Below are 13,041 nucleotides of genomic sequence, written 5' to 3'. Positions count from 1 at the left end.
GGATCCAACACATGGCCTGTGTACATATAATTTGAGGACCAGGCATGTTGCATGGAGAAGATTTCTAGGAGAGAATTCAGAGAGGCAACACTAGTTCAAAGCACTTCCCTTCAGTGTGATTCAGTAGAAATATATAGTCTACTTAAGAACCAAATTAGAGCACAGCTTTGAAAATATGTGTTTAAGTATACACAACAAAAGGCCCTGAATAGTCTCAATTCCAGAGGCTTAGTTCTTCTTCAAAGACTTTTTATGCTCTTTTCTACACAGGCATATAATGAAAACCCATCCCCCATCTTCTCCACAGCAAAAGGTTATGAAGTTCTGCTAATTTCCTAAGAAATCCCCCCTGATGTCATTTCCTCCATAACAGAAGCAATTTAAAACAGAGCTTCAGTTGTCTCACTTATTCCAAATGATAGAAGATACAGATAATTAAATCTAAGGAATAGTTGTGATAATATCTATCAGGTTATTTGAGCAATGGCCATCCATCTCCCAGGGAGTGAAAATCAGAGTCAGGGTCCTACATGCCCAGGCCCTCTCCCACCCTTCTGGCCTCATTGTCTCCTACCATGTGGACGCTCACCCACACGGCACGCTGGCTGGGCCGCACACAGGCAGACCCACCTCTCCTCTGGAAGAGCACATTTTTGCAGATACACAGCGACCTGCATATCCTTCCAGCCTACACTCAAATAACGTCTTTTTATTGAGGTCTGCTATGACCTGTTTAAAGTTGGAGCCTTCTAGAGGCGCCAGGGTGGCTAAGTCTGTTGAGCGTCTGACTTTTGGTTTCAGCTCAAGGTCATGATCTCATGGTTTGTGAGATCGAGCCTGTGCTGACAGGGCAGAGCCTGCTCAAGATTCCCTTTCTCCCTCTCTCTCTGCTCCTCCCACACACTCTTTCTCTAAATAAATGGACAAGCTTTAAAAAAAAAAAAAAAAAAGATTTAAACTTGGAGCCTCCTAGCACTCTCTGTCCCCTTTGCTTTTTACCATAACACCAAACATTTTCTAACTCTCCCCATATTGTGTTTGAATTTTTATCGGTCTTACCTGACTAGAACATTAGCCCCACAGAGCTGGGTTTTATCCTTTATTTTTGCCTTTTGCCATACCCCCAGCACTACAACACGGCCTGGCACATAATAGGTTCTCAATAAATATTTCTATTTTTAAAAAAATACCCTTTAGAAGGAAAAAAAAATACCCTTGCTAAGATGACTGTGGCCACTAAAAATGTATATGTTAAAATAAAGGTATTTCTTTCAGTTTCTTGTAAGTGATATTTTCAGGCCTTCAGAAAAATCTTCCATTTTTATATGCCCCTTTTATTATATTTCTAGCATTCCAATACAGTGAGATATAGAAATGCACAAAGAGAAGACAGTGAAATAAAGATGATCCAGGAAAAAAAGGAACAAGCGGAAATGAAAAGGTACGGGGTCCTACGGTGTTTCTTATCTCTCGTTTCTGGATGGCAACCTTTCCCTTAGCCTTACTGTACATCAATTTCCCCTTCAAGGAAAGTGCAGGAAGAGGAGCTGAGAGAGAATCACCCATACTTCGACAAGCCACTGTTCATAGTTGGACGGGAGCACAGGTTCAGAAACTTCTGCCGGGTGGTGGTCCGGGCACGCTTCAATGCGTAAGTACACTCCATTTCAGCCAGGTGTTGGCCTGAGTCATACAAACAGCAGGGGGGGTTGTCATACAAGGAAGAAGGAACATGTAATCCTAATGGGGTCACAAAATAAACTGTGGGCTAATTAATCATGCTGCTCCTCCTTTGCTGAGCGGCCGACCAGGTGGAAAACAAACAAAGGTTGCAAGTAGTTCACATTTATATAAAACTCACGTTTGTGAAGCTCTGAACAGCCATTTTTATTTGTTCATGTTTATATCAGCGTTACTAACTCCATATATTGTTTTAGAAATACCAAACCAAAGGGTAGGCTGAATGACACAGGGAAGGTCATTGCCCACACCTTTAGACTTATAGTTTCTGTGTTGTCAAAATACCCTAATTAGTTTCTTCTAGAATAATGTAAAACAGAAATAAAGTTGACGAGTACTTCCATTACCAACTCTTATGAGATAAAAACCCGCTGGCTGATGTCTCTGTCCCTACTCACATGGAAGAAATGTGTAAGAGTCTGTCGGTGTGGTCAACACGGAGGACACTGCATTTGTGAGGACCCAAGCCAATTTTAGCAGACAGCCTAGTGGATAAAATGGAATTTTTGTCCTGCGTAACTTTAGTAAATACCCTGAAGACCTTAAGAGTCCCAGAGGAAGTGTGAAGGCTTTCCCTCTAAGTGGTTGTAACTTCCCTGATGCCATTATTAGTAACATATGATAATCATTATGTGTTATGGGCTGAATTGTGTGTATCCTCCTGCCAAAAAAAAAAAAAAAAAAAAAGGTCATATATTGAAGCCTTAACCCCTAGTACCTCAGAATGTGACTTTATTTAGAAACAGCCTCTTTAAGGAGGTAATTAAATTAAAATAAAATGATTAAGGTGGGCCCTAATCCAATATGACTGCTGTCCTTATAAGGGGGAAATTTGGAGGCGCCTGGGTGTCTCAGTTGGACTTTGGCTCAGGTCATGATCTCACAGTTCATGGGTTTGAGCACCGCATCAGGTTCTGTGCTGACAACTCAGAGCCTGGAGCCTGCTTCAGATTCTGTGTCTCCCTCTCTATCTGCCCCTTCCCGGCTCATGCTCTGTCTCTCTCAAAAATGAATAAACATAAATTTTTTTTAAAAAAAGAGGAGGAAATTTGGACACAGACTACCTATAGAGGGGAGTAATGTGAAGACACAGGGAAAAGACAGCCATCCACAAGCGAAGGAGAGACACCTAGAACAGGTCCTTGCCTCACGGCCCCCAGAATCAACCAACCCTGCCCACACCTTCATCTCAGGCTTCTTGCCTCCAGAACTGAGAGAAAATGTTTCTGTTGTTTAAGCCACTCAGTCTGGTACTTTGTTACACCAGCCCTAGGAAACTAATGCAGTGTGGTAATATTTCAGAGCTGGAGGGCACCTCGTGAACCATTTGGTGTCATTTGTACCCACCCCCCTCCAACAGAGGAGAGCACTTAGAGCAGTAGAGGTTAAGGGCTTTTCTTGGGAACGTGAGCTAGTGCAAGGCTCTCTTCTGACTACCAATCTAGTGTTCTCTCTGCTGTTCTAGAAAGACCCTCACAGTTTAAAGCACCTGAATGATAATGATTAAATACTTCCCTGAGTGTTCACAAAGTAAAGAAAGAAGCCAGTAGTTTAGAGTTGATTTGATCAGTTCCCCAAGTGAGTGTTTCATCTGGAATTATCCTGTTGGCTGCCTCCATGCTAACATCTAATTGCTAATTCTCCACTTCATTTAGTGTGGACTGACTCTCCTTTTGTCAGCACAGCAGCTGATAAGGACTGAGAAACACTTGTTAATCGGGAGCTCACATACACACACACACACACACACATGCACACACACACACACACACACTGTCTGGGACTTCACTGAAGTTGGTTATGGGCTTCTAGAAAGTAAAACTTAAAAGTGGGGACACCAAGAAATCCTACGTAAATCACTCAACAAGATCACAGTTAAATACACTAGGAAGAGCTCAATTTAATTTCTGGAGATTTAATTGAATAATCATGAGGAAAATCCTTGAACTGCTAAGGCCGAGATTTTAACTGAGTGTTTTTAAATGGAAGTCAAAATTCTACTTTGTCATATCCATGTCAAAAATTGTTGAGGGACTCCTGGGTGGCTCAGTTGATTGAGCATCCAACTTCGGCTCAGGTCGTGATCTCACAGTTCATGGGCTTTGTGCTGACAGCTCAGAGCCTGGAGCCTGCTTCAGATTCTGTGTCTCCCTCTCTCTCTCTCTACCCCACCCCCACACTCTGTCTCTCTCCCTCTCAAAAATAAATAGACATTTAAAAAAAAAAGTTGTTGAACGGAGGAGGGGCATGTAGGTGGCTCAGATGGTTAAGCGTCTGACTCTTAATTTCAGCTCAGGTCATGATCTCGAGATTCACAAGATGGACCCCCACGTCAGGCTCTGTACTGAGAGTGTGCTGCCTTCTTGGGATTCTCTGTCTCCCTCTCTCTGCCCCTCCACTGCTCGCTCACTCTCTCTCTCTCAAAAAAAAATAAACAAACATTAAAAAAAGAAATTGTTGAATGGAGTCATGAATTCTAAAATCAAATATTTTGAGAATTTTCAATTACTTTCACAAGCATCAGCTGCAAACCCTCCTGCTTTTTCTTTCATCTAATGCTCTCTGCCTTCCAAAGGCACAGTTCCTGTATAATGTAATTTTATAGAGGATATAAAAGAAATTTTAGGTAGATAAGATGTTTATAAATATCATGCTGCTAAATTATGCTTGCTATGCTGCAGAATTTTGTGTTTGTTCTCTCTTGCAGATCTAAAACAGATCCTGTCACAGGAGCTGTGAAAAATACAAAGTACCATCAACTTTAGTAAGCATTACAAAGTCTGTTTTCTGTGCACATTTGAATTTTCAATATACTATTTTATGCTGCATAAAAATATAAAGATTACCTGTATTTTCTTGCCATATCGTGCTGTGAAATAGATAATTAGGGATTTTTTTTAATGCCAGTCATGGGGCACCTGTGTAGCTCAGTCAGTTGAGTGTCTGACTCTGGATCTCAGTTTAGGTCATGATCTCACACAGTTCATGGGACTGAGCCCCACGTCGGGCTCTGTGCTTACAGTGTGGAGCCTGCTTGGGATTTTCTCTCCCTCTTTCTCTCTCTGCCCCTCCCCTGCTCATGCACACAAGCATGTGCATGCTCTCTCTCTCTCGCTCTCTCTCTCTCTCTCAAAAATAAATACATAAACATTTGCTTTTTAAAAAACGCCAGTCCTGCTTATAGAATCACAGAAGGATCATCTCTGACTCGCACAGCCTTCCCTAGAACAGTTGTTTCTCGGTTTTGTTTGGTCTTTGGCAGTGATTTGCTGGGATTGGTGACCTACCTGGACTGGGTCATGATCATCGTAACCATCTGTTCCTGCATTTCTATGATGTTTGAGTCCCCCTTTCGAAGAGTCATGCATGCCCCGACTTTGCAGGTATGGATGCCAAATCTCAGCCCACAGCTCAGCAGACAACAACTGGGCTCCAGTTTTCCCCTTGTTGGTGACCCAGCTGCCTCTTGCCCATTTCAGATTGCTGAGTACGTGTTTGTGATATTCATGAGTATCGAGCTTAATCTGAAGATTATGGCAGATGGCTTATTTTTCACTCCAACTGCTGTCATCAGGGACTTTGGTGGAGTCATGGACATATTTATATATCTTGTAAGTCTCTAGTTATTTCCTAAATGTAAGATGTCATGGTTTTGTGAACTCTCCTGCATTTCTCAGTACAAGAGAAAGATACGTGAGTCCCAGAGGTTTAGATGCCATTACTGAGTTCTTAGGTCATCTATTGCAGGCAAATGAAGGGCATGCATGTAAAGTCTAAATAAAAAGCATTAAAAATGTCCATGGATATGGTTCACATACATCAACCACATTAATACACATGTAAGACATACATTAATAAGGTCTGAGAAATCTTATTCGCACCCTGAAATCTTGTGGCTCCCATAAGGAAAAAAAATCTACACCATATAATTGATTGATGAGCTCCTCATTGCTAAAAGCAACCTAATGTGAGTATGATTGGACACTTTCAATTCCAATTTCTTTCAATTCCTATACACAAAATATCTGCCTAGACAAGATGACCATTCAACTGTTCAGTTAAACTAAATTGGGAAACCATAGGAAGGGAACTCAAAGAAATTTCATTTTTTCTGTATGTCCAAGAAGGCATAAAATCAATGTCTTTTCCAACATAACAAGGAGAATTGTGACCGTTAACATGTAGTATCTTTAGATCATCAGTAAAATAGTGAGAATCAGGTCAAGCATGAAGTTTAGTATCCTTGATCAAAGGAATTTCAATCTGAGCCTCCCATGTGTAAGTTAAAATAAGGTGCAGAATGCACTGGGGTACATGCACCCACAGTGTGGACACCCGCTTTTCATTTCTGTGTACAGCTAATGACTTTCCTGTGGGGCCACTAACAGGTCGATATTGGGTTGAGAGATCAGAGTTAAGAGATTGCATATATATGTAGTGAAAGCTTGTCCTACATGCTATGTGGAATCTCTGCTCAAGGAAAGTTGTATGCACTTGGCTCTCAGAAAGTGTAGATAGTGAAAGATATTAATTCTAGGGATTAATTCTAGGGATTATTTTCCCCTCCCAGGTGAGTTTGATATTTCTTTGTTGGATGCCTCAAAATGTGCCTGCTGAATCAGGAGCTCAACTTTTAATGGTTCTTCGGTGCCTGAGACCTCTGCGGATATTCAAACTGGTGCCCCAGATGAGGAAAGTTGTTCGAGAACTTTTCAGCGGCTTCAAGGAAATTTTCTTGGTGTGTTACATTTACCCTTTTGCCTCCCACTCACACAGCCCCACGCTGTAATGTAGTGAATGAGGGGACACCCTCGCTTGCCAAGGGTAAGTACAATCTTATTCATTGCCAGAGGACAAGAAAGGCACTAACAAAACACAACACACAGTCAGAAACTTTACCCATGGATGCTCTGACTGGTCAGTATATTTTCTTGATATAACTTATTCGATGAACGTTTTTAGTAAAAGTATAATGAAAGCAAGAATCCCAGAGGTAGAATTTGCTAATACTTCCATTCTTAACTCATGACCCTAATTGTTATTCTGAGTTTCAGTTTCCTTATCTAGAAATTAAAGGTGAGATTCAACACCACCTACTGCACAAATATTAGCAGTTAATAGATTTGGGCTTATTATTTCATTTTGTACGTCCCTAGTTTCTTACAGTGTAGACACTGTCTCTGATCTTTGGAGTGTTAACATAAAACAACTTAAAAAAAAGTAACATACAGGTATACCCCACTTTAAGTAACCTCAGGATACAGTAATAATACTAAAAATGTGATCGAAGGAGAAAACCTTGTTAGTTGAGCATTGATTTAGGGCCTTAGAAGAGCTGGGCTGCAGAAAAGCAATGAGTAGGAGGCTCATTGCTCGCAATCTGTTACAGAAGGATCTGTGCCTTACAAAGGAGTGATCAAAGGGTTCTTTTTATTATTGATGAGTTCTGCTCATGCATGGAAATCCTGAATTAATTTACATAAGCTTATTTTACATCGTGCTTTCTAGAAACACACCTATGGGGAGAGAACAGTTGTAGTTACAGTTGATTCTAAGGTATTTTAAAGACAGGTTGCGATGTTTCCATAGGCATAGAGTTGTTGATATTTTTAAAAGACATATTTGAAATCTCACATTTTCTTTGTGCTAAAGCCATAACATGGTGGCTTTTCACACAGCTGGAAATGAAGGAAAAAAGGATGTCATCACCTGACAGCTAATGTATATGCATCGTGGAGCCCTGATAGAATTTAGCAGAGAATGTATTTGTGCCTTTCTCCTGATGATGTTTTTGTAGAATTTTAGTATATTGAAGATATATGTTTAGATTATTCAACCAGCACAGATCAGTGGTTTGTTCAGTGTTTTACTCTTTGCCACTTTTCTGTGCTGAGACCAAGGCACCATCCAGCAGAGGGAGCACCAATTAACAGACTTACTTCTTAGGACTCCATGATCTCAATCCTCTGTGTATAGCACTTTTGTGTGCCCTCATTGCTTACAAGAAAGCAAAACCTCTCTGTCTCTAATTTATGCTCTGCTTATAAGGAGAGGAATTCATTTTGAGAAAATAGGGGAAATATAATTATTTAAACATTTTTCTTTTGTTCCACTAATGTAGATTTCAAAATCAGAAAACCCTAAGCCATATCAAAAATACCTTAGCCCATTTTCCTGCATGAAAGTCATATGTTTTTATTCTGAAAATCCAAAACCTGTTGTTAATTCCCTCCTTTTAACATTTCAGCAAGGCTAATTGAATGACCTGTGGTGGAGAAGTTAAATAACATCATGAAAAGACCAAGAATTTCATACCATGTTCTCCAAAAAGTTGTGTCCCTATCACTGTTCAAATCAAGCCTACTGTTTAATTTTTTACCAGGAGATATGATGTCTCACCAATTTTTTTTTCAGGTCTCCATTCTTTTGCTGACATTAATGCTTGTTTTTGCAAGCTTTGGAGTTCAGCTTTTTGCGGGAAAACTGGCAAAGTGCAATGATCCTAACATTATTAGAAGGGTAAGTTACTGCTTTCTTTCTTTTGGGAGAAAAAATTGAGTAGTTCACCACCCCTTGGTAAACATGTGCTGACACTACGTTGATAACCCCCACGTAAGACTCAGAATTCTCTCTCCACCAACCCCTTCTGCTTAAAGGAGGCAGTCTGTTTCTTCTGGCTAGCACAGGTTTGTGGGATTAAAAGCACATTCCAGATTATTCTATTGTCTTCTGTTGTTCCAGTGTGGAACCTCTGTTGACACCTTTGGAATAGCCACTCACAATTCCAGATGCTTGTAGCTGTGAGGCTCGGACACTCTCCCTTTGGGCTTCCCTAACTTAATCCTCTCACATATCAGCAAACAGCCCCCCAGAAAGGACAAGAGGCAAAGTTTAACTGTCATACCACTGCTCATTACTTCTCACTCCATCATTCTCTTCATTGGGAAGTCCAGAATCTTCCCCAATAAGACAGCTAACAAAGACCCAAGCTTGCTTCTTCCGCTACTGCCCTTTGCCTTATCTTTCTTCAATCAGTGTTAGTAAGTGGAGGCCAGCTCCTGGGTGACCCCAGGGTTTCATTTGCTGAACATAATGGAGTGAATACATTGCATCTTGAATAAGGTGGACAGCTCTCCTCTGAATGACCTGTCAGAGCCTCAAGTTCCTTTTGTCTTCCTTCTTTGTGTGTCCACCCTTTGCTGTCTTCAATGTCTTCTCTGTTCAGCTGGCAGAGAAGAGCACAGAACTCCCTCCATGCCTGAGGGTTACGGTCAGGGCCAAAAGCAGCACACCTCCCTTCAACACACATTTCACCAGCAAGAGCTTGGCCTCCCGAGGCAGGTGGGAGAATGCAACAGGTGGCTCAGTGATGTGTCCTGCAGAAAAACAGGATGAGTGTGGTTACAATCAGCCATCACTGCTACACTATCCAGTGTGCCTTCCCTTAGGATTCTGCCCTATATTCAAGTAGATTCATGAAGTGATCCAAGTACTGCTAACGTACAAACAGCGAAAGCATTTCCTCTTTCATCCAGGTAAAATAACGCCTTATGTCCATTAAGATGCACATACTCAAAAGGCCTAATACAGCTGAACTATAATACCTATTTCTATGTTTCCAACAAATATGGCTGTCTAATACAGATTTTACATCAGTAAGAAAATTTCTACATTTTCAGAGCTACTGACTGTAAAAATTATTCATTCTCTGATGGTTATAAAATGCATCTTTGCCCAATCAAAGTACATTATCAATTATGTTAATAGTGAGGATTTCAGTAAGTGGCAGAGCAGAAGAGACACCACCTGTGTCTCCAGACGTTCCAGGAACTTCGATAAACTTGAGAAGACATAACAAGGAACATGGCATAAAGGTCATGATGTATCAAATTAGCTAACGAAGGAGGTAATAAAGAACTGATGAGTTAATCCACAAGCTCAGGTAAGCCAAGAAGGGTTAGTTTAGATTCCCACTGAATAGAGGCCGAAAAGATGACAACAACATTTCAAGATGAAACCTACGAGGAATTTTGCAGGACTCAGTATATTAATAACGGCTTAAGAGCATTGTGATTTTACACTCTCTGCTCATACCCAGACCTGGCTAAGGATAGAAGTACAAAGAGGATAAAGAACTTGTCCAAGGTCACCCTAAAATAAATGGGGAAGCTAAGATTCATGTCAAGGCAGCATGGCCCCAAATTCCTTGCTTTTCACCAGGATGCCAGACAGCCTCACCCACTCAAAGCTGGGCTCCCATGGGCTCAGAAAGACAAACTGGAAGAGGCCAAGAGGCCAAATATATCATGGGGCCTCTATTTGATACACCACAGCACAGCCAACAGGAATAATGTTGCAGATGAATGTGTAGGGTTACTATGAGAACTTAACTGCAATATATTTTAACTGAAAAAGTGGGCTATGGAAGAGTAAAAACTGTACGATCACATATACGCATAGGAAAAAAAACTGGAAATATAAATGCCAAAATGTCAACTGTGTTTATCTTTGGGTTATTGTAGGTAAGTTTGTCCACGCTTTTTAAGTTAAAGGGATATCATTGGTGTAAGAAGGCTTTTTATTCTAAGGAATTTTACTGGCAATCCAAAGAGAAGTAATATTGGTATTCACTAAACTAGTGGAAATAAGAATGGAGATGAGGCCCAAGCGGGATGGGGAAAGCCATAGACAATTCTGCATCTTGATGCTGGGGGCCGACAAGGTGCTGGCCCATGGACAGAAACCGGGAAGCTGGGAGGACGCAAGGCTGAAGGTTGAAGGTGACTTTAACTAGGTTAGACTTTGAAGTTCCGTTGATATATCCCAAGTGTATACACATTATACCCAGGAAAGGGGTTTAGGTTCAAAACATGACAATCACAGGCAAAGAAACAAAGATAAAACAAAAAGAAGAATAAAGACAGAAAATGAGTGAAAATCTTCTTACTCATGTTTTAGTTTTAAAGTCTTTTAAAAACAATGTTATTGGAGATATAATTCACATACTGCACAATTCACCCACTCGGAGTGTACAATTCAATAGTTTTTAGCATATCCAGAGTTTTACAATTGTCAGGCTTAGAACATTTTTTTAAATGTTTATTTATTTTGAGAGAGAGAGAGACAGAGAGCACGAACGGGGGAGGGGCAGGGAGAGAGGGAGAGAGAGAGAGAGGGAGAGAGAATCCCAAGCAGTGGAGCCTGATGTGGGGCTTGATCCCATGAAACGTGAGATCATGACCTGAGCTGAAATCAAGAGTTGGATGCTCAACTGACTGAGCCATCCAGGTGCCCCAGGCTTAGAGCATTTTTATCACTTCAAAAAGAAACATTATCTTTTAAGTTTCACCCTTATACTCCTGACACCCCCATCGCAAAACAACCACAAAACTACTTTCTGCCTTATAGAGTTCCTTGTTTTTGACTCTTATATGAATGGAATCATCTAACATGTGATCATTAGTGGCTGACTTCTTTAATTTAGCGTAATGTTTTCGAGGTTCATCCATGTTGTAGCGTAGGTCAGTGCTTCATTCTTTTGTAGGACTGAAAAATATTCCATTGCATGGATACACCATATTTTATTGATGTAATTTATTCATCCACTATGAACATTTGGATCATTTCCACCTTTTGGCTATTATAATTAATGCTATTTACAATAATAATGACATAAACATTCATGTACAAGTTTCATGTAGATATCTGTCTTCATTTCTCTTGGATAAATACCTAGGGGTGGAATTTCTGGGTCCTCAAGTAATTCTTTGTTTGATTGTTTGAGGACCTGTTTTCCAAAGTGGCTGTAGCATTTTCCACTCACACCAGCAGTGTGTAAGGGTTGTAGTAGGAGGATTCCAATTTCTGCACAACCTCGTCAAAGTTTATTTGATTTTTGATGATAGCCTTCTTAGTGGATGGCACGTGTTATCCCATCATGGTTTTGACTTGCATTTTCTGGCTGAATAATGACACTGAGCATCTTTTCATGTTCTCATTGGCCATTTGTATGTCTTCCTTGAAGGAATGTCTGTTCAGATCCTTTGCCTACTTGCAAATGTTTCTAGCGTGAATTTTTACCACTCATCTCTGCAGTCCTTGTCCCTGTTTGCTGGATAGCTGCCCACATCACTGTTATCACATAAAAACCTCTGTTATTCAGGGTGCCTAGGTGGCTCAGTCGGTTAAGCTTCTGACTCTCGATTTTGGCTTAGGTCATCATCTCATGGTTTGTGGGAGGGACCACTCACCAGGCTCTTTGCTGACAGCGTGGAGCCTGCTTGGGACTCTGTCTCTCTCCCCTCTCTCTGCCCATTCCTTGCTCATGTGCAAACGCTGTCTTGCTCTCTCTCTCTCAAAAATAAGTAAATAAATATTTTTTTAAAAACCTGTTATTCTAGGTTAAAATGTGCTTTCTTATCTTTTATCTTTTTGGAGTTTATTTTCTGACCAGGCTCCCCCTGACCTGTTTTCTTCTATTTTAGGAGGATTGTAACGGCATATTCAGAATTAACGTAAGCGTGTCCAAGAACTTAAATTTAAAATTAAGACCTGGAGAGAAAAAGCCTGGATTTTGGGTGCCCCGTGTTTGGTAAGCATTTCAGAAAAAGATCCTGAAGAATGCGATATTTATCAGTATAAGGTTTTAAATCAATAAAATTTGGCATGAAAAGTAATTTTGCCAGAGGTGCTAAAATGATTTTAAATAATACAAGGCAAAGCCCTGAATTACAACAGGATGCAAAAATACAGTAAATGAGAGAGCAAGTGGTACACTGAGTCCCATGTTGTTTCATGTAACTAATGGATTATCACCCCTCTATTTTTCTAATACTTTGAAGTATGTAACTCGATTCGCATGGCATTAAAAATTAGTGAGGCTTAAAAGACAAAGATTTTCTATCAAATTAAAACCAAACTCGTCCTGAGTTTATATCTTTAAGGGAGAATCTGATATCCTCATAACAGTTGTATAGAAGCCCAAATCAGAGAGCTGTTTCAATTTTAAAACACATTTACATGGAAGGATTTCCATTATTGAAACGCCGGAAAGGAGTAATCAGTAACACAAATGATTATATCTAACTTTCTCTTTAAAATTCATTTTTCCTGAAAATGAGTTTTCAAAGCACTTACATCAAAGCTAGAAGTGCCTAGTACCTTCTTTTTCATCCATTTTACTAATGGCGATGAATGAAATCTCTCAGTAGGCTTCATTGATGAACTAAGTGTCCTATTAACTTCATTTGTCCTTTTAAATAGTCATCTGTTTTCTTTTTTTTTTTTTTCATTTTACCTCTT

The 13,041-nt window shown here is 40.2% G+C and overlaps 1 protein-coding gene across 1 annotated transcript in view; it reads left to right on the top strand.

The window, feature by feature from the left end:
* NALCN (sodium leak channel, non-selective) overlaps positions 1-13,041 on the top strand; it is a 308,773-nt gene that overhangs the window by 262,039 nt on the left and 33,693 nt on the right. The window contains 8 exon segments of the mRNA XM_032592429.1: positions 1,350-1,441; positions 1,529-1,651; positions 4,448-4,504; positions 5,003-5,123; positions 5,220-5,351; positions 6,311-6,478; positions 8,155-8,259; positions 12,225-12,331. Of these exon segments, the coding sequence (XP_032448320.1) occupies positions 1,350-1,441; positions 1,529-1,651; positions 4,448-4,504; positions 5,003-5,123; positions 5,220-5,351; positions 6,311-6,478; positions 8,155-8,259; positions 12,225-12,331 (905 nt within the window).

Source organism: Lynx canadensis, chromosome A1, assembly GCF_007474595.2.
Source record: "Lynx canadensis isolate LIC74 chromosome A1, mLynCan4.pri.v2, whole genome shotgun sequence".
Classification (NCBI taxonomy): Eukaryota; Metazoa; Chordata; class Mammalia; order Carnivora; family Felidae; genus Lynx; species Lynx canadensis.
Note: the sequence above shows the minus strand (reverse complement) of the source record. Positions and strands in the feature narration are given on the sequence as shown.